At 29.2% G+C, this 19,088-nt stretch overlaps 1 protein-coding gene across 1 annotated transcript; it reads left to right on the forward strand.

Moving 5' to 3' along the window:
• The first annotated feature begins 59 nt into the window (after window positions 1-59).
• Ts (Thymidylate synthase) lies at window positions 60-5,636 on the forward strand. The gene is made up of 5 exons (XM_075378498.1): window positions 60-303; window positions 390-546; window positions 889-1,068; window positions 4,103-4,449; window positions 5,291-5,636. Exons 1-5 carry the CDS (start codon window positions 253-255, stop codon window positions 5,498-5,500), a joined length of 945 nt encoding a protein of 314 aa, XP_075234613.1. The 5' UTR covers window positions 60-252; the 3' UTR covers window positions 5,501-5,636.
• Window positions 5,637-19,088: the final 13,452 nt, after the last annotated feature.

Consider the following 19,088-nt stretch of genomic DNA (forward strand, 5'->3'; position numbering starts at 1 on the left):
TGTACGTTTTAAATGGTTTGCAATCTTATGCCAAATGAAAACCTGGCGATAATTTTGGCGGTACAATCTACGATAGAAGTGTTGAATTTTATTCGTTGTCGTTGGTGTTTCTGAAGAGAGTAATAAAAACTGATATATTTGTCTATTTTACGTAGTTTTTTATTTATTCCATTTAATTATACTTGTAAAGATATAAAAACTAAACGTAGATAACATTAAGAATCATTTTTTTGCTATTCAAAGCTATTTATTATGGCAGCTACCGCAGATAATGCTCTCACGAATGGAGGTAACTTTGTGATGGTAAGTTATAATGTTTTTTTAGTTGTAATGATTTCATTTAAATTTAAAATTATGAATTTTTTCAACAATTATTATCTGTGTAATAGGGTGAAATGAAAAACGAAGTTGAAAATGTAACCGACGAGAAACAGTATTTGGATTTGGCCCAAAAAATTATGAACTGTGGAAGTAAGAAAGAGGACCGAACAGGTACTGGAACTTTGTCGTTATTTGGGGAACAGATGCGTTTTTCACTGAGAGATGGTAAGAATTTGCCTTTTACTATGTATTATAAAAATATCTTAACCTCTCACATTTCACGTTTATTTTTATTGTTAAATATTGATCTTTGTATTTCCAGTAGTAAGGTGATAATATATTAAGAAGAATTTGTTCATATTGACATTTTTTGTTCAATTTAATAGCCAAAAGTATGTATGAATTGTTCTTTTTCACTTTACAGCTCGCCAAATTTTGAAAAAGTTAAGTATATTTTATTATAGAGTAAAAACTCAATTGGCAATGTGTTGGCTTTTGCTACCAAATGGTTTATTAATTGTGTTTATTGTTTCATCCACAGTGGCTGTTTAATAATTATCTTTTTAGGTACTCTTCCATTATTAACCACTAAAAGAGTATTTTGGCGTGGGATTGTGGAAGAATTGTTATGGTTCATCAAAGGTTCGACAGATGCTACAGAATTGTCTGCTAAAAATATACATATATGGGATGGTAACAGTTCAAGGCAATATCTTGACTCAATAGGACTCGCTGACAGAGCAGAAGGTAAGCTACTTCTTTAAAAATAAGGTAGATAACCTTACTATTATATTAATAATAAATTTCTAATATATTTTGAAATTATTTATCTTAAGATAAATATATAAATGACTTTTATAATAGAAAATGTTTGAAGTGTGTGCTTTAAGGAAAATAGATAGGATGAAACAAGTTCAGGATCCTTTCTGTTTAGGGTAATATTTTCATGAATGTTTTAAATATACTGTCTTAATTCACCTTGCCTGGTGATGTCAACTGTTAATTACTGATGTCACCAAAGCGTGCATTTAAAAAAAAAATTTTAGTTTAATATATTTACAAAGCTCTATTTAACTTTACAGATCATTCATAATTTATCTACAACATATTTACAAAATTATACTTTTTGACAGGTAATGAACCAAACACTGGTTCATTGTGTGTTTTTTAACATTACCTGTCTTTTAATAGGAGACAGATTTGACATGCTCCATTATTTTGATTGCACTACCTAAATTTGCAAGATAGGATTAATCGTTTCACGGTGTGCCCTGTTGCTTATTTAGGGTTTCTACTTTCACCCTAGCACTCTCAATATTCTGACTATGAAGCTGGGTCCCTGGATTGACATAATTTATTGAGTGATTGACAGTTTCTTGTTAATATTGCTGAGACTCCAGAAAATCAGAAGAATTGGAAGAACCTGTATCAATAAAAATTACCAGAAAGACAGGCAGTGTTAGATCGTTCCCAATAAATTTGTGCACAAAGAGTTAGAACCCATCACTGATACTGTGCGTAAGAGGAGACTAGAATTTTTTGGACATATCATCAGTATGCAAGTTCAAGACTTCTGAAATGGCTTGTACAGTACAATCTCGACTCGAAAAACACTGACAGGATGCAGATGGATCACAGAAATAAGAGAGGATCTGAAGGATCGGTCTTGCATCAGAAGATACCACAGATAAGATAAAATTAAACAAGAAAATCAAAAATAAAAACACTCGTTTCATACTCTCAAGAGAAACTTGCTACACGAACATTTTATAAGTACTTAGATGAATGCACGGTCTAAACAATACCATTGAAGAGACTTGGATAATGGACTGACTAAAGTGTTCTTATGTGGTTATAAAAGATAATATATATATATATATATATATATATATAAAACAACCATGGGGTTATTTATATATTATATATTGTTTCCACATGACGATCCTCACAACTATAACACATTTCAATGATTTAATCCACACCAGGGATATCATTGATTGACTTTTGCTTTTCAGTTTATTACTTACTAATTTTTTTTTAAGATAAAATGTCTTCATAAATTATTGTAAAATAACTGGTTAATAATAGGAGATTGCAAGAGACATTGGGCTTAAAATAAAGTAAAATACAGTACAACCCTGCTATAATGTGGCTCAATATAATGCGGATTATAAACTGTCCCCGAAAAAATATCTGAATATCATCTGAAAAAATAAAATAGGATGAAGAAATCTTAGTCATCCTACCACTGTGTTCGATATCTGTGTAAAACCCACCATAAATTCTTTGAAGTTGTCAACAATACGCTTCTAATATAACACCTTTAAATTAGTCATGACCAATTTTAAAGCCTTGGAACTCCCAAAAACAAGATTCAATAAAACTAAACTACAATTCTAATACAGTAATAGGAGGAATTCTTATGATTATACTGCACATGACTTATTTCCTGTAATGGCAATAAGACCATCAACGTGCTGCTTTTATAAGGCACAGTATGCAGTAATAAAATAATCGTAATGTTTTTATCCAAGAACACCACATCTTTGATCCAACCATTAGACTGAGGAGTTATTCGGGCATTTAAAGCTTATTACCGACAAGAATTACTGACCGCTATCTTAACTCAGTATTACAAGTAACAAAATTTCTTAAAACTCTGTCATTAAAAAGTGTATGCAGTGCTGGAACAGCATAGAGTAACAAATTCTATTACAATTAAAAATTGTTGGTTAGTATTGTCGCAGAATAATACAGAGTATTGTTGCAAGAGTAATACAGAGTAATTTTGAAACAAGAAATATTCATATTTTTACTGATGAACATGCTTTGGAATTGTTAAATTCAACCGGGCAAATTGTCTGTAAGTGATCTCGATGAGTGAGTTCAGGAAGACAATCATTACATGACCGACAAAGAAATTGTAAACATCATTCTACAACCTAATGATAATTTGTCAGAGGAAGAAGGGGAAGGTGTTGCAGAGATCGCTGTTATGGAGATGTCTACACCCTCATTAAAAGTCATTCCAGAAAATATAAATAGTGCAGTAACATGGATGGAACAACAAAGTGATAGTGATGATTGTCATTTATTGCATTTACAAAGTGTAAAGTCATATATTATAAAGAAGAAACATACAACTGCGAAACAAAAAAACAATAACTTCTTATTTTAAAAAAAATTTATTTTCATAGAGAAAATATCATAATCTTCCGCACTTAAACTTGTTTCTATGTAAGTACACATTATTACACTGTATTGGCTTTTTCTATTAAACCATTATTGGTTGATTTTTTGCCTATTTTTTTAATTGATCTCGTTTGCAATTTAAAATTTACTTCTCAAAATAACACAGTTAGCTCGTAACATGGGTGTCACGTAAGTCTCCCAATAACCGCATTATAGCGGGGTTAGACTGTATTGTGTTTAGCCACTGAGATAAACTTTTAATGATTGATGACTTCAGGAGTGGAAAGAAGACTATTGGTTTGTTAATACTGGCAGTTTAATGAAAGTTTCCCCTCCTACCTGTTTTGTAAAGACAACTTTTATTTTGAAACTGAGAATTGTACACATAAAACATTGCATAAAAATTGGAAAATATTTGACTGTAACCATATTACAAACAAACTGTTAAAAGATTACATTAAAACATGGGATTTGTTTTGTGTATGTTAATTTTGGATTCTCATTATATCTGTGATTTTTTTTTTAGTGCGGTATGCTGACTAGTTTTTACATTGTACTTTTCATTAAAATATCTTATGTTTATTTGTAGGTGATATTGGGCCTATGTATGGTTTTCAATGGCGACATTTTGGTGCTGAATATAAAGATATGCATACTGATTATGCTGGTAAAGGTATTGATCAGTTGCAAGATGTTATTAATAAAATAAAAACAGATCCAAATGATAGACGAATATTAATGTCAGCATGGAATCCGATTGATTTACCAAAAATGGCTTTACCACCTTGTCATGTTTTATCAACATTTAATGTTACTAACGGTGAAGTGTCTTGCTTGTTATATCAAAGGTCGGCTGATTTTGGATTAGGCGTACCCTTCAATATTGCAAGCTATTCTTTGTTAACACATATGATTGCTCATGTCACTGGATTAAAGGTAACTTTTTATTTCTATAAAATTAAATTGTAAATTATATAATAAAAAACCGGGAATAAGTTCCATAACTTTTTGGAAAATTTATGCTACCCTAGCTCTTGCACACTAGCTTGCTGGAGTTGTTACACTTTAAAGTTCTAGAGTACAGTTCTTTAGTAGTAATCTGGGATTTGCACAGATTACTATTTAAAGGTAAAGAAGTAAAAGTATGCTAGAAAAGAGTTACGTTGAAAAAAAAATTATTCTACTGGGAAATAGTCACTTTCTATGCGCCTGCATCCCATAGTGACTATATTTCTCTCGATTGTGAACAAAATTAAATGGCATCAATGAATTATATTAAGAAGTTATACACAAAATTACATAAAAATCAGAATTGTAATCTGAAAACGATAACCGACAAGAAAAAGCAAAAAACCATTAAGGTATACTTATCTGTGAATGAAATTCCCCAAATGCATAATGAAATATGTTAATGTAATGGAACAATCTTATTAGTACAAGAATGTGACTGATTCCAGAAATAACAAAAAAGAAATAAAAAGGCTTTTGAAACCTCTTTAGTGTAGGGGGTTTTGATTAATACCAAATACTATCTGAAAGTGTTTAAGTAAAGCTAAAAGTACAGGAAAACATGGTGAAAAAGAAATATGCTTTATAGAGTTAATTATGTTTATAACAGAACAAATTAGTGCTGGAAATTAAATAAAAAGTTTAGTTCATCATAAATAATTTTTAATATGTTGACCTGTTGATCAGAACGGGTACCATTAATTTATATTGTGATTTTTATTATTATTATTACTATTACTACTAATAATTAATTTGTTTTTAATTTTAGCCTGGAGAATTTATACATTCAATTGGAGACTGTCATATATATTTAAATCATGTTGAACCGATGCAAACTCAAATTAAGAGGCCTTTAAGACCATTCCCTACAATAAAGTTTGCACGTGAAATTAATAACATTGATGATTTTAAATTTGAAGATATTATTCTTGAAAATTATAAACCTCATCCAAAAATTGAAATGGCTATGTCTGTGTAAATAATGTTTGACTAATATCAAAAAATATTTTTTTATTGTATAAAAGTGTAAAACATGTAATATATATATTGCAGCAATATTTTATATATATTTTTTTATTAATTTTTTCATATTAATAAAAATAAGATTTAAAATATTTGTTTTTTTTTATCATTAGTCATTATCATACTGTAAATATTTTGTTAATGAGTATTATTTTTATCTGACATGAAATTTTATCATCCATTTAATGATAAATAAATATTTAGTATAAAGACTAATTTGATATCCCAAACAGAGTGAATGTTATTATATGTATCAGACTTGCTTACTATTTATATCTGGAAAATATTTAAAATTACTCTCAAAGTATAGAGTTTACAGTTAATTAAAATAAATTTCTTTAAGATGTCAACCTTGTTTGATGATATCCTCATTGTATGTCACTTTTCTTTGTCAATTTCCAGGTTTCTGTATAAAAGGACTATTTTAAGTGACAACCTCTCATTTAGGGTATAATATATCATCTTAAAATGTTTCAAAATTTCTTCAGAATATAAAGACGTCTTCTAATTGGTTGCCGCTACATTGTGTCTAAACAGTAATATTTTTATTCTGAATGCGGCATACATAGATGACAACTCAGAACAGCATGTGAACTAAATCATTAAATTTTATTTCTTATGTAAATATACTTAAGATCATGGAAATAAAATACCTGTATTGTTAACTACAAAAGCAGTTTGATATCAAGAATTCCTGGAAAAAAGACCTTATCGTGTTGGAATTATGATGAAACAACCTGCGAAATAAAATCTTCATCTGCTGCAAAAAGGAGAATAAGATAGATTTATTTTTTGCATTCCTACTATTTTGTATCTTAGGACTGTTATGATGGCTTTATGCTTAGGACTTCAGACAACATAAAAGAATCTACAAAAAAATGATTAAAAACCCTACTTCCGAATAACAGGATTAAATAAAGCATGTAAAAAATGTGCATTGTCTTCCTTGCATCTTGTCCTAGGTAAAAAACATCTTTGTTATCATAGCTGCACAAGTAGGAAATATTAAAGATAAAACTAAAGTCATTGAAAGAATGAGATAGATGAATTGACTTGAAAAAGAATTATTTCAATATGTAAAATTAGTTAACAGAAAGATAAAAACAAGAGGACTTTGCTTATTATTAATACAAAAGACCAGAAGAAATTGGTTGTAACTCGACTTACTTGGAAACTTCATAAAATATATTTATTAGAAATCAAATCTAAATATTTCAGCTGAAAACAATAATGATGATGAAAATACATTGTTGAATAATTAAATGAAAATGGGATCTGTATGTATTCACATGGTGTAACACTTTTGGGATGTTAACTTTTTTAAACTATGATCTTTAGAGACCAGTTTATTAGAAATACAACTTTGGCTTTAATCAATAATTTTCATCTAGATAGTACTCGGCACATTCTGAATTTTTTACATTCTAGTTTGCTGTTATAAATTACTTAGTTTTCATCATATTTGTTTTTGGCTGTCATGTCTGAAAATTATTAGCATTTATAAACTTTTCTGAAGGTGTTCGTAAATTTCAAAGCTACATATACATACATACTGACCTCCATGTTGGAACAGTAGCGCATTAGCTTTACATCCAGGTCTTGGGATCAAATCTCAAACAGGCTTGGCATTTTTCATGTTTCAAAAATTTCCATCCCATATTGTTATGCATATGCTTCAAGCTCAATAGATCGATTAGTAAAAAAAGATTGTGCTTTTAAAATTTTCCAAAATGTTTAACTTTGTCATGTTTTAATGTTTGTCAGGTATTTGGCAAGTTAACTAACACATTTAAACTAAAGAATTAGCAACAAAAATATAAGAAATTGCATTTAATTACTAATGAAAATCTTAATTATTTTCCAATTACGTTATGTAATGAATTTTTACAAACAAACAATGTCTGAAATTATTTCATACTGACACTACATAACTGATGAAAATATATACTAATCCTTTGATAAATAGTCCTAAAAAAGATAACTAAATAAAATAAAACTGCACAAACTCTAATCTCATTTTTTTTACTGTATTCATTTTTAAACAAATTTAATTCAGTTTTACATTCTCTTCTACATTAATGGATGCAGTACTTGTGCAGAAGCTTTATAGGAATTACAACCATAAAAATAAAAACAAAATTCATTGTATAAATTATAACTGGTTGAACCACCCAATAAAATGGTGATAAAAAACTAAATATTTCTAAAAGAATATCAAATGACAACGATCAATATTTAGGGGTAAGTCAAAAATAATTTCTTAATTAAAAGATGTAGTATTAGGTAAAATTAAAAAAAAATTGACCTAAAAACAATAAGTTTTCCCATCGTGGAGGTTTTCAGGGAAGAATCAATTTAACAATTTATACTTCATTATGATGAATAAATATTGTCATCACAATATACATACTTTAGTGATAATACTTTATATCTTATAAATAGAGGGTGCGACTCTGGAAATGATTTTCACTACTGTAATAATTCCCATGAATCTACTAAACTTAACAGTGTTTAATACTTGCTTGAAATGTACAGGCAACAATCTGAGGGTTGTTGCCTGAGGAGCATGAACAATACAATGCTGAAATATTTGATGAAAAAATATAAACTAATACTCAAAATTTAAGACTGGAATTTAATGCAGGAGTTTTTAAGATTGGCCACTCATGATATGACACTCGGCTGATAAATTTTGCACACTTCCGTGCTTCTTTCTTTCCTGTTTAGCCTCCGGTAACTACCGTTGAGATAATTCTTCAGAGGATGATATGTATGAGTGTAAATGAAGTGTAGTCTTGTACATTCTCAGTTTGACCATTCCTGAGATGTGTGGTTAATTGAAACCCAACCACCAAAGAACACCGGTATCCACGATCTAGTATTCAAATCCGTGTAAAAATAACTAGCTTTCTAGGACTTGAATGCTGTAACTCTCGACTTCCAAATCAGCTGATTTGGGAAGACGCGTTAACCACTAGACCAACTCACACTTCCGTGCTACATGAAGACAAAAGGTACTATTGAGTTGCGTATGGCAGCACATCACTAAAATTCCCTTTACAAACCTGCGATAATGCATTGAAATCTGTTTATCGGTTTGTTTTCAGTAGCAGTTAAAATAGAGTCAAGTACAGCCAATATGTCAACTCGGTTAAAACAGCAGCGATAGAGTTTTTAACAGCTGAAAAAGTGAATTCTATGAATATTTTTCATCATTTAAAAGCGGTTTATGGTAGTGACTGTTGACAGGAGTACTGTGAGTAGGTGGCGTTGAAATTTTGGGAATGTGAGGCCAACCAGTTTCTATGACTGACGAGAAACATGGAAAGGAAATGGACAATTTGTTTCAAAGTGACTGGTGAATCACCCACCATTGCTATTCAGTTAGGCATATCTAAAGAACAAATAGGCCAATTGCTCAATTGGGTTACTGTAAAATCTGTGCAGGATGGGTACCATGCAAACTCTGATGGCGCTCCACAAGCTGAAGTTTGAACCTATTTCACATCTGTAATACTCACTGGATTTGGCTTCGTGCGACTTCCACTTCTTCCCTTATCTCAAAAGGGATCTCAAAGATAATCATTACACCATCGATGATGAGGTGAAGGAAGCTGTGGCCACTTGGATCCGAGAAAAACTGCCAGAATTTTTCAGTGACAGAATGCAAAAACTTGCTACACGATGGGAAAAGTGTATCAGTGAAAACGGATTGTATTGAAAAATAAATACTGCATTTTGTAACCAAGGTATTGTACTTTTATTCATTTTTTATTTCATTACCATGCTATATGTGAAAAATTTATCAGCCGAGCCATGTAAACACATGAAAACTCACATGTAAAATCCATCTTATGAAAAACAATTTCATAGTTTTTTGTAAAAAAAATGTTAATTAAATACATGAATTGGTAATATGTAGGATGCTTCATGAAGTAACAGAAAAAAGTTTAGGAAATTGTTTACAAGTGAAAAAAATTCTCAATTTTGGCCACATCATCCAATACAATGTTCATTCTGCGTGCTAATTAAACCCAACAATGCACAACTATGTAGGGGAAATTTGAGCATCACCAGATGATATTATGATAAGTCCTTCTAGTGGACCCAATTGCAGAGAACAAAATTACTACACCGATGACTTAAAAAATTTAATCTGATGGAACTTATCGATGAGAAATGTCAACCAGTCATTCTGTCTAAATGTCTTCGACCAACATTTGACAACACATGTTATAATCAGAAGGATGATGTTTTTAAAATTATTTGTACATAACTACTTTTCAGAACACTAAAACACTTAGAAAAGAATTTGTGTACTTTTTGATTCGTTAACATTTGGAAATAAACTTTGAGGTTATATCAAATTTATAATAGGCAGAGAAAAAAATAGAAATCTGTTGAAATTTTACAGAGTGCATGCAACAGATTTTCTATCCAGTAATTTATTTATTTTTCATGAAGGTTTTACCAGTTAACAAGTTGAGTGCCACAGCCACCAATTGGCATTACTGGGTCCCTATATCAGGGACTGTTGGTGCCATCTGGTGGCCTATGCATAAGTCATATGGAATTGCATTCTATTTATGCTGGTCTTTCAGTTCAGCTATTAACGTTTATGTGCTTTGTTAGTTGAATACTTAATGTTATATAAAATTGTTTGTGGTCCCAAGACTTCTGTTATTTTTGTAATGGCTAATTGGGGAAATCCTGGTTCCATCTCAGTCTGAGATGTCATGTTAAAAAAAGAATTATTTGTGGCAGAACTAAAACATATTTTGGAAAATGAGAGTAATAATAGGGAATTTAATGCCAAACGATTGAATATTTAGATGACTGCGATGTCAAATCGCACAATGAAAGTGATTCAACTGAAGATGAAAATCTTATAGACACTCAACTGTGCAAACTATATACAGAGAAACTGAAATCAATGATGATGGTATTCAAATAACTTCGATACAATTGTAAATGAAACCGATTACAAGATATTCAGATAACTGAAAATGACATTGATACAAATATACCAACTCAAATGTTGGTTGAAGACAGTTTGGCAGAATGAGTGGTTGACATTTGTCATCAATAAGTTCCATCAGATTAAATCTTGGAAGTCATCGATGTAGAAGCAGTTTTGTTCTCTGCAATTGGGCCCACAATTTAACTTATGGATTATCATCTGTGATGCAATTTGAGCATCATCAGATGCTCAAATTTCCCCTACATAATTGTGCATCTACTTAATTAACATTAATTTTATATCATTACGTGTGGATTGTTAGGTTAAATTAGCATGCAGAATGAGTATTGTATTGGATGATGAAGTGGCCAAAATTGAGAATTTTTTCCACAAGTTCATTGTACAACAAATATGAAAGTAGCGAGTAATGTTGTGTGGGAGACTGGTCGACCAGAATAAAAAATTGTTTTTGTTGAAAATCATTGTCTTCATATTCCCTTTCCAACTGATGATAAGCCAATTAACTATTTTCAACTATTAGCTGATAAATTTTTTAACTGACTGAATGAAACGAATAATTACACTTAAGTCTTAGAACAATAATTAATCACCCCAAATCTCATTTATCATGGAAACCTGTAACTAAAGATGAATTGTGTTTTCTGGGCTTGTTTTACACATGGGGAACATTAAATTGAACAAAATAAAAAGATTATTGGTGTACTCATAATTTAATATACTGGCTTTCTGTAATTATACGGGCTAGAATAGATTTACGGTAATTATGAGAGCTCTTAATTTTTGTAATAATGAACAAGCAGTAGGTAATTGTTTACATAAGATATAACCTTTAATTGATTTTTTTTAATGAAAAAAAGGCTAATTTCTACTATCTTATGGAATTATGTACAGATGAGTTATGATTTTTTGGCAAAGTGCCTAATTTTTCGACAGTATATTAAGAATAACAAACATAAATACAGAATTAAAAATGTATTAGATGAGTAGTATTTTAAAACCGATAATAATTTTCATAATAAAGTAATATTATATTGTACATAAACTAACATTGATTGTATGACAACCATAAAAGACAGCTGGTGTCAAATGGCATATGTGGCCCTACAGAATGTGCATTCATTCAGGAGGCCAACAGCACCAAGAGGCATCATATACATATATGGTTTTATAAGTGATAATAGTGTATCGCTGCGATACACTATCTGTTTTATACAAATTATTACTACTTTTAAAAAAATTAAGGCTGGTTTTCAGAAAAATTTAATTATTTCTAATTATATACTCAACATGTTTTATTTGTTATTTTAAGATAAGAATAAGTAACAAAATATATAACTACATAAAAAATTTCTCACGCAAATGCCAAATTAAAATATTTTTATACATATATGTTCCACATATATCTTATTTGGAAAATATAACTATGATAATGGATCAGTTATGCTCCAGAAGGTTTTAGTGTTTTATATCTATGTCAAACTTTAATATTCAGGACATTCCCTATGAATATTACAGAACAATAAGGTTATATAATTTACTTACAATCAGGAATGTAATTTACAATCTTAAAAGACTCCGACATCATTACTTCAAATATTTATTTACATAATTAATAAATGAATACATTTAGTAAATAATATTTTATTATTAATCAATATATAAAACTAATTAAATAATTACATAAACATCACAGCTTAAATTTAACCTAAAAAATACAAGTAGATAAGTATTTATGGATAACAGAAACTAAATTTTTTATTTTTTTATAAAAAAAAGACCATAATCTCAATTTAGAAATAAAATAAATGTTCTCCGATGGCAGATCGATATTTATCAATCAATAAAATAATACTCTAATTTTTTCTGGTAATAATATTTTTGTTTATAATAAGTGTTTTGAATGTTAGGAATGATAAAATGTATAAAAAAAATAATTAATTGGATATGCTATATACTTCGACATAAAAACAACACATTTTTCATTTAAATATATGCTTATATATTTATTATTTTACTGAAATTAATCTTTTTAAGATTCATATTATTTCTATGTACTATTAAATTCTATAAAAATAAGGTTTTATTTTAACAGAATTTAAAATAAACATATCTTAAAACATACAATTTATTTTACGTAGTTAAAAATAAAAAGTGATTATATCCTTATATGTAAATATTATTTTACTGAACATTACAACCTTTGCATCAAATAATTACTGTATAATAATATTATTTATACCACCAGATACAGTTCATAAAAAGTAAGAATACTTACCTATTTGTCTTTAGTACTTTTAGAGTATCAACTTCATCAAATATTTTCATATTTATATTTTTTCATGGTACATTACAGATTTCTGTTTTGTACCAGAGTGGGTATAGAATGTTTTTAAATATAATAGTATATACATGTGACATTTTGAAAGATTTTTTGAATATATATAATTTTAAAAGTAATATTTTTCATTTTCTAATTACGTGTATTTTATGAAATAAGTCTGCTGATGCTCTGAAAGTGCTTCAGATAAATAGGTAAGTGTTCTTACTTTTTATGAACTGTATCTGGTGTTATAAATATTATTATGCATGAAGGACTCAGGGCAAGAATATGATAGCCACAATTTTGAAGATAATGAATATTTTGTTCAAAACGTTACTTTGTTTCACTATATAGCTATTTATTGTGTTAGTTTGTGTACATTCCAACAGTTAGCACCACTGTGCATCAAATCATATTGCTTCAAAGACGTTTCAGCTGTTTTTGATGAAGAACATAACAACCCGCTTCCAAAAATGGCGGTGAGTAGAAACAACCAGTTGTGTACTAGGAGAAAATTATGTTCTTTAAATATTTTGTCTAACAATAATTGTGATGATTCCTCTTCAGATATTGATAATACTGATGAAGATAAAGACTATCAACATTCAAACCATGATTCATAATCTACAGAACAGGTGATTTGAATAAAGAATAATTTGTGGCTAGTCATCGTACTAATGCTGCAAAAGTTTTAGCAATTATTAGCAGCAAAACTATTAACATTAGATTCATTTCTTTCAACAAAACTCTGTCTTTTGAGTAACTTAGTGCAATTGTTTCATTACTGACTTAATTCAGCAATACAATTTAAAATTTCATTTAATGAACTGTAACTGTACATTTTATTACCTCATGTGCATTAAGTGTGGTATGTCATACTCATGCCATTTTATTGTACAAATATTTTATGGGTAAATGCTACTTCCAACTTAGTAAGGCAATTAATTAATTTCAGGAACTGAATATTAATAATAACAAAGTTTATTTTCATCTTATCAATGCGGCGATGAACTTTCGAGTTCAAAATGCCACAAAGAGAATAAAGTTTATTTTTCCTATTCATTATCTTATTGTTGCATCAACTAAGTTTTGATAATTTAGATTAGGGACTATTATTTCATTTTTATGTTATTTTTAATTGGGAATGTTCTTGCCTTCAGGAAGACATAGAAAATAATCGAGAAATGAATTGCATATCAAGAATTTCAGAAATAACTCCTGAAAAGAAGCATCAGCAGCGATGGACAAAAAAGAAACCTTCTTCACATATTAGAAAAGCTATACTAGAATACTAGAGAGCTATGAAGGAGTGGAGTATTTTAGTGCTTCTTCACAGAAAAAGGTGAGTGGATGTATGTATTCTTGGTCCTGGATGCACCTGCAGGAAAAATGCAATCTAAAATTGCTGGCAAAGAAGAAATTTGCAATGGGTTCTTTTAAAATGCGTTCTTATTTGGCTGCATTAAAATTACAGCCTAAAAAAAGATCATATCCTAAAAAAAAGTTTCTTCAAGGAATTTTTCCGCATCACATATAGTTAAAATAAATGGTGAGGAAGTTAAAATTTGCAAAGCTGAATTTCTCAGTATACATGGCCTTCAAAATTCAAGAGGCAGATTAAATGCCATTGTTTCTGACATCACAAAGGGAGCAACCACCCCTAAATCAGACAACAGAGGCAAGAACAATAATAGGCCTAATAAAATCTGAAAGCAGACTACAGTCCGTTAGAGACTACATAAACAGCATACCTAAATACCAGAGTCACTATAGTTAGTCATTTAATGATGTATATTATGTTTATGATTTTTCAATATCGCATTTGTATGAATATTATTTACTGTGGTGCACAGAAAATAATACTGATCACCCGGTTAGCTAGGATGCATCCAGAAGAATTTACTGCATGAAATTTAATATAGGGTTTTCAATGCCAAAGTCTGATATCTAAAATATGTGATGAATGCACCATTAAAATATAAATATTGCATTTGGAGGGTAACGATGATGATGCCAAAGCTATAGAAAACAAGCTAAAATACCATCAGGCATGGACCATGGCAATGTAGGATCTTAAAACTGAATCTGAAAAGAAAGACCCAAAGACACTGGTTGTTAGCTGTGACTTTCAGCAAACTCTACCAATTCCAAAATTAATGTGTGGACCGGCTTTTTATTGTAGAAAAATATGGTTCTATAACTTTGGGGTGCATGACTGTACAAACAGCAAAGGAAACATGATTTTGTGGGGAGAAGAAACTGGATGTAGGGGTAGTGATGAGATGTGTAATGCTCTAATCAATTTCATAGCCATTAAACAGAAATAGAAAATCTTGTAGTTTTTTCTAAATGCCCAGAACAGAATAGAAATTGGTCTATGATGGCTCTTTGGATGCAGTACATTAGAGAGAAAACTCTTGCTGATATAACTCTTACTTTCTAATACTAGGACATACACACTTGCCATCTGATAAAAAATGCCAGAAAAAAATTGAGCAGATCTATGCTCCTAGCAAGTGGATGGATGTAGTAAGAAAATCTAATAAGAAAAACGCATTTGACGCCAAAGTGATATTTTAAACATAATTTCTTACAAAATGTGACCAAGGCAAAAAAAATACAAAGTGTGGGGCATCGGTTGATTTTGCATCAGCTGTAGCATTTTGCTTTACTACCAAGTTTCTTTATTAAACATACAATAAATGGAGGCTTCAAAGAAGTGTAGTTTATCAGAGTTGGTCAACCTATAGATATACCAATTGACTCACTTAAACCAAAGTAACAAGGCTCCACTAAAAATAAGTGAAAAAAAATTTCAAGATGTGAAATCTCTCCTACCATACATTCCACTGATTTACTATGATTATTATAATACACTTGTACTGAACAAAGACATGGACATTGACAATGAAGCTGAATTAATTTAGTAAAAATATCTAGTGAATTTTAATAATTTTGTATTTTTTAATATTCATGGTTTCAAATTGTAGAAAATAAAATGGTGAAGTTGTCTAATTTTTGAAAAAGAACAGTTTCTATTTTTTTATCACCTTGCATCCCCACCAAATAAGTTAGGATTTCTTTTTGAGCAAAAATGTGACAAGCCACAAAATGTGTGACTTCGATTAAGAAGCATTTTTTTCAAATAACAATGAAATTAAATGCAAATAAAATGACTGATTGAAACATAACATATTTACCTATAATATTATGAAATACTAACTGTATAAAACATGAAATAAAAATTGTAGAAATTTTCACGTTAGAAACTGCCCTACTGAAAAATTCACATCATGTGGCTTATATATTCTTACCCCAGGCTCTTCATATATATTTTAAAATAAAAATACACTTTTTATTTATATATAGTACATAAAAAAAATATGGCAGAGGTAAAAAATCCACTGAGGTAGCCACCACCTTATTTCAAATGCTAATAAAGCACATTTAGCTGCAAGTAGAACTTAGAATAGTGTAGAAAATTAGTGAATTGAGAATAAAATAAAGAATTACATAAATAAAAAACAGATTGTAAGATGGAAGCTCAGTAAATAATAATAAAATAAATAAAAAGTAAAAACTAGTACAATAATTAGTAAAATCCAATGGGAGCACAGTCGGGATTGCTTCGCTTGATGCTCTTTGCACCTTATGTTTCTGTTAATGTAACATTAGTAAAATTAAACTCTTTGAATGAAGCTACCCGAATTGTAACACCTATTTAATAAGACTGAATACAGATCTGAAAGATTTTTCTTCGATTGGCATTCTCCTCCAGTAAGTATACAAACATTCTGTTTGTTATATAAAATCAATGAACAGCTTTATTCAGAGAAAACCACCGATAGCTAGTTGTATATCATTAAAAAAAAAAGATGTATAGAAATGTGAACTCGATCCAAAATAGATATCGACCACCTGCAGTACTGGAAAACATTAAATTATATATAAAAGTACCAAAGTAATATGATAAAGTGGACGTTTACCAAGGAAGAGAGATGTAATTTTTTGGAAATAATAACACCTAAGCATTTGTTCATTTCCTTGAAGAGATATCGAGCAAGAGATATTGAGCAAGAATTGGAGCTTGCCAGAAACAAATTGTTGATTTCACATTCAAATTAAGCATCTTAAAAACTAGCTCATTTCATCTCTAGTCCTTATAATTCCTGATGGTAGCATGATGCTACAGTCTTCTGTAGCAATATTCATTTGCATAAATAAAATTTTAAGGAAATTGAAAAAGTGTTAATTAGTTAGCTTCCTAATCGACTTCTTAGATAACTGTATACATTTACAGTATATTTTTTCATTTTTATATAATTGAAACATCTGTAATTGCTCTACTTTGTTAGTTACCAATATTAATAATTTATCTAAATACAGTAAAAAACAAACTTGATATCAGAGAAGTCTTTTGATCCTTGTCATCATCAATCTTGATTTAAAAAAAAAATATTTAACTTACAAAATTATTAGAGATTGTATACAATTTTTATTTCATTTTATTTATTTATATTTTAGTTCAAAATTATTAACTGTAAAAGAACTCGCTTCAAAATATTGTAAACATTTCTTTATAAAAATTGTGGAAGTAATCAGCAGGACTTTCTTCAATGGAATTACAGGTAGTGCTGTTTTTAATGAAGCCCATTGTTACGAGATTAAAAAATCCTTAAGTATGCAATAGAATAATATATTTGATTAATTTGTGTTTGTAAATGTCTTAAATTCTTGTAAAATTTTATTCGGTAGTGTGGTAGAACTAGTATATGTTCTTTACATCTGTGGGTAATGCATGTCCAAATTGGTATTTAGTTCAATCAAGAGGTTTATAACACATAAAATTAACAAAAACAATATATAAATGAACAAACTAATACTGATTGGACATATTACTCAAATACAAACATAAGGGGTTTCCTAACCTGTTTTAAGATGCATGCCACTAATAACAGCACTACTGGTAACTCTGCTGAAGTTGCTGCTTAAGTGAGTGCTTAAGTCACTGAAATCTTATTTGTGATCCTTTGCATAAAAACCTGTATTTTTTTTACAGCGACTCATTTTATAATTATTTTTAAGTGTCATTACATTTTATTATGGTGACATTTTTTTTTCTCAATGTTATGAAATATCACTGGATTAATAATAATAATTAAAAATCAGGACTCAAGACAAAATGACATTTCTTTCCAACGAGTTTTGTTTTATTATTGTAATTAATTTAGTTTAGAAATTACAGGCTAATCACTTTATTACAGTTACTAATGAAAGATGAATTTTGTAGCGTGTGAAAAATGCCAAGTCTGACTGCGATTTGAACACAGAACCTTGTGGATGAAAGGCAGAGATGCTTACAATCCACAGTGGAAGTCAGTATATTACAATTACTGATTACATATAAATAAATAAAACAAAACAGAAAATGATCTACCTGGTTGTTTACCGGGCTCCTGTATCAATTGAGAAGAACAATATAAAAAAAAAATAATAAAAACATCAGCAATAGATAACTAGAGACGTAACAATGGTAGATTTTTGTATACTTTAAACAAACATTCAAATGTAACAATTTCATACAACGGGCACCATGAGCAGCAACCATGCTCCAACACAATATACAGTAATAAAATTTATTTATAGTTTAAAAAATGCAGTTAAATCACATTTGAAGGGTAAAATTGCTAGATACATTTAAGGTGTACTGAACATTTTGATAAAGTAATATGGTGAAAAGACTGGAAAAAAGAATATTTTATCCAAGAACGTTAGAAAGAAAAAGATGAATCAATATTCTAAACTACAATTAATTTGGACCTAGGAAGGAATAATAAATGCAAATAGAAAACCTGTTGAGCAGAACCATTTATATAAAAAACTTATATTAATCTGAAAAATATACTTTTGTTCAAAACTTGTTCTTTTAATCAAAGTTGAATTATATACACATGATAATTTACAGTTTATTAATCTTATATACATAAATATTATATCTTAATTCAGAATATAAATGTTCATGATATTTATAATACTAGTAATATATATTTTTTAAATATAATACACTTTATAAAAAATAAAAATAAAATAAACATTATTATCTATAAATACAAAAAATAAATGACAAGATTCTTTCCTTTTTAATATCATACGTTAATAATAATAATAATTATAAATAAAATTGTATCGGTTACATAAGTGATGAGACAAAAAAATTGACTAATTTTAAAAAAAACATTAACA

Source organism: Lycorma delicatula, chromosome 11, assembly GCF_047948215.1.
Source record: "Lycorma delicatula isolate Av1 chromosome 11, ASM4794821v1, whole genome shotgun sequence".
Taxonomy (NCBI): Eukaryota; Metazoa; Arthropoda; class Insecta; order Hemiptera; family Fulgoridae; genus Lycorma; species Lycorma delicatula.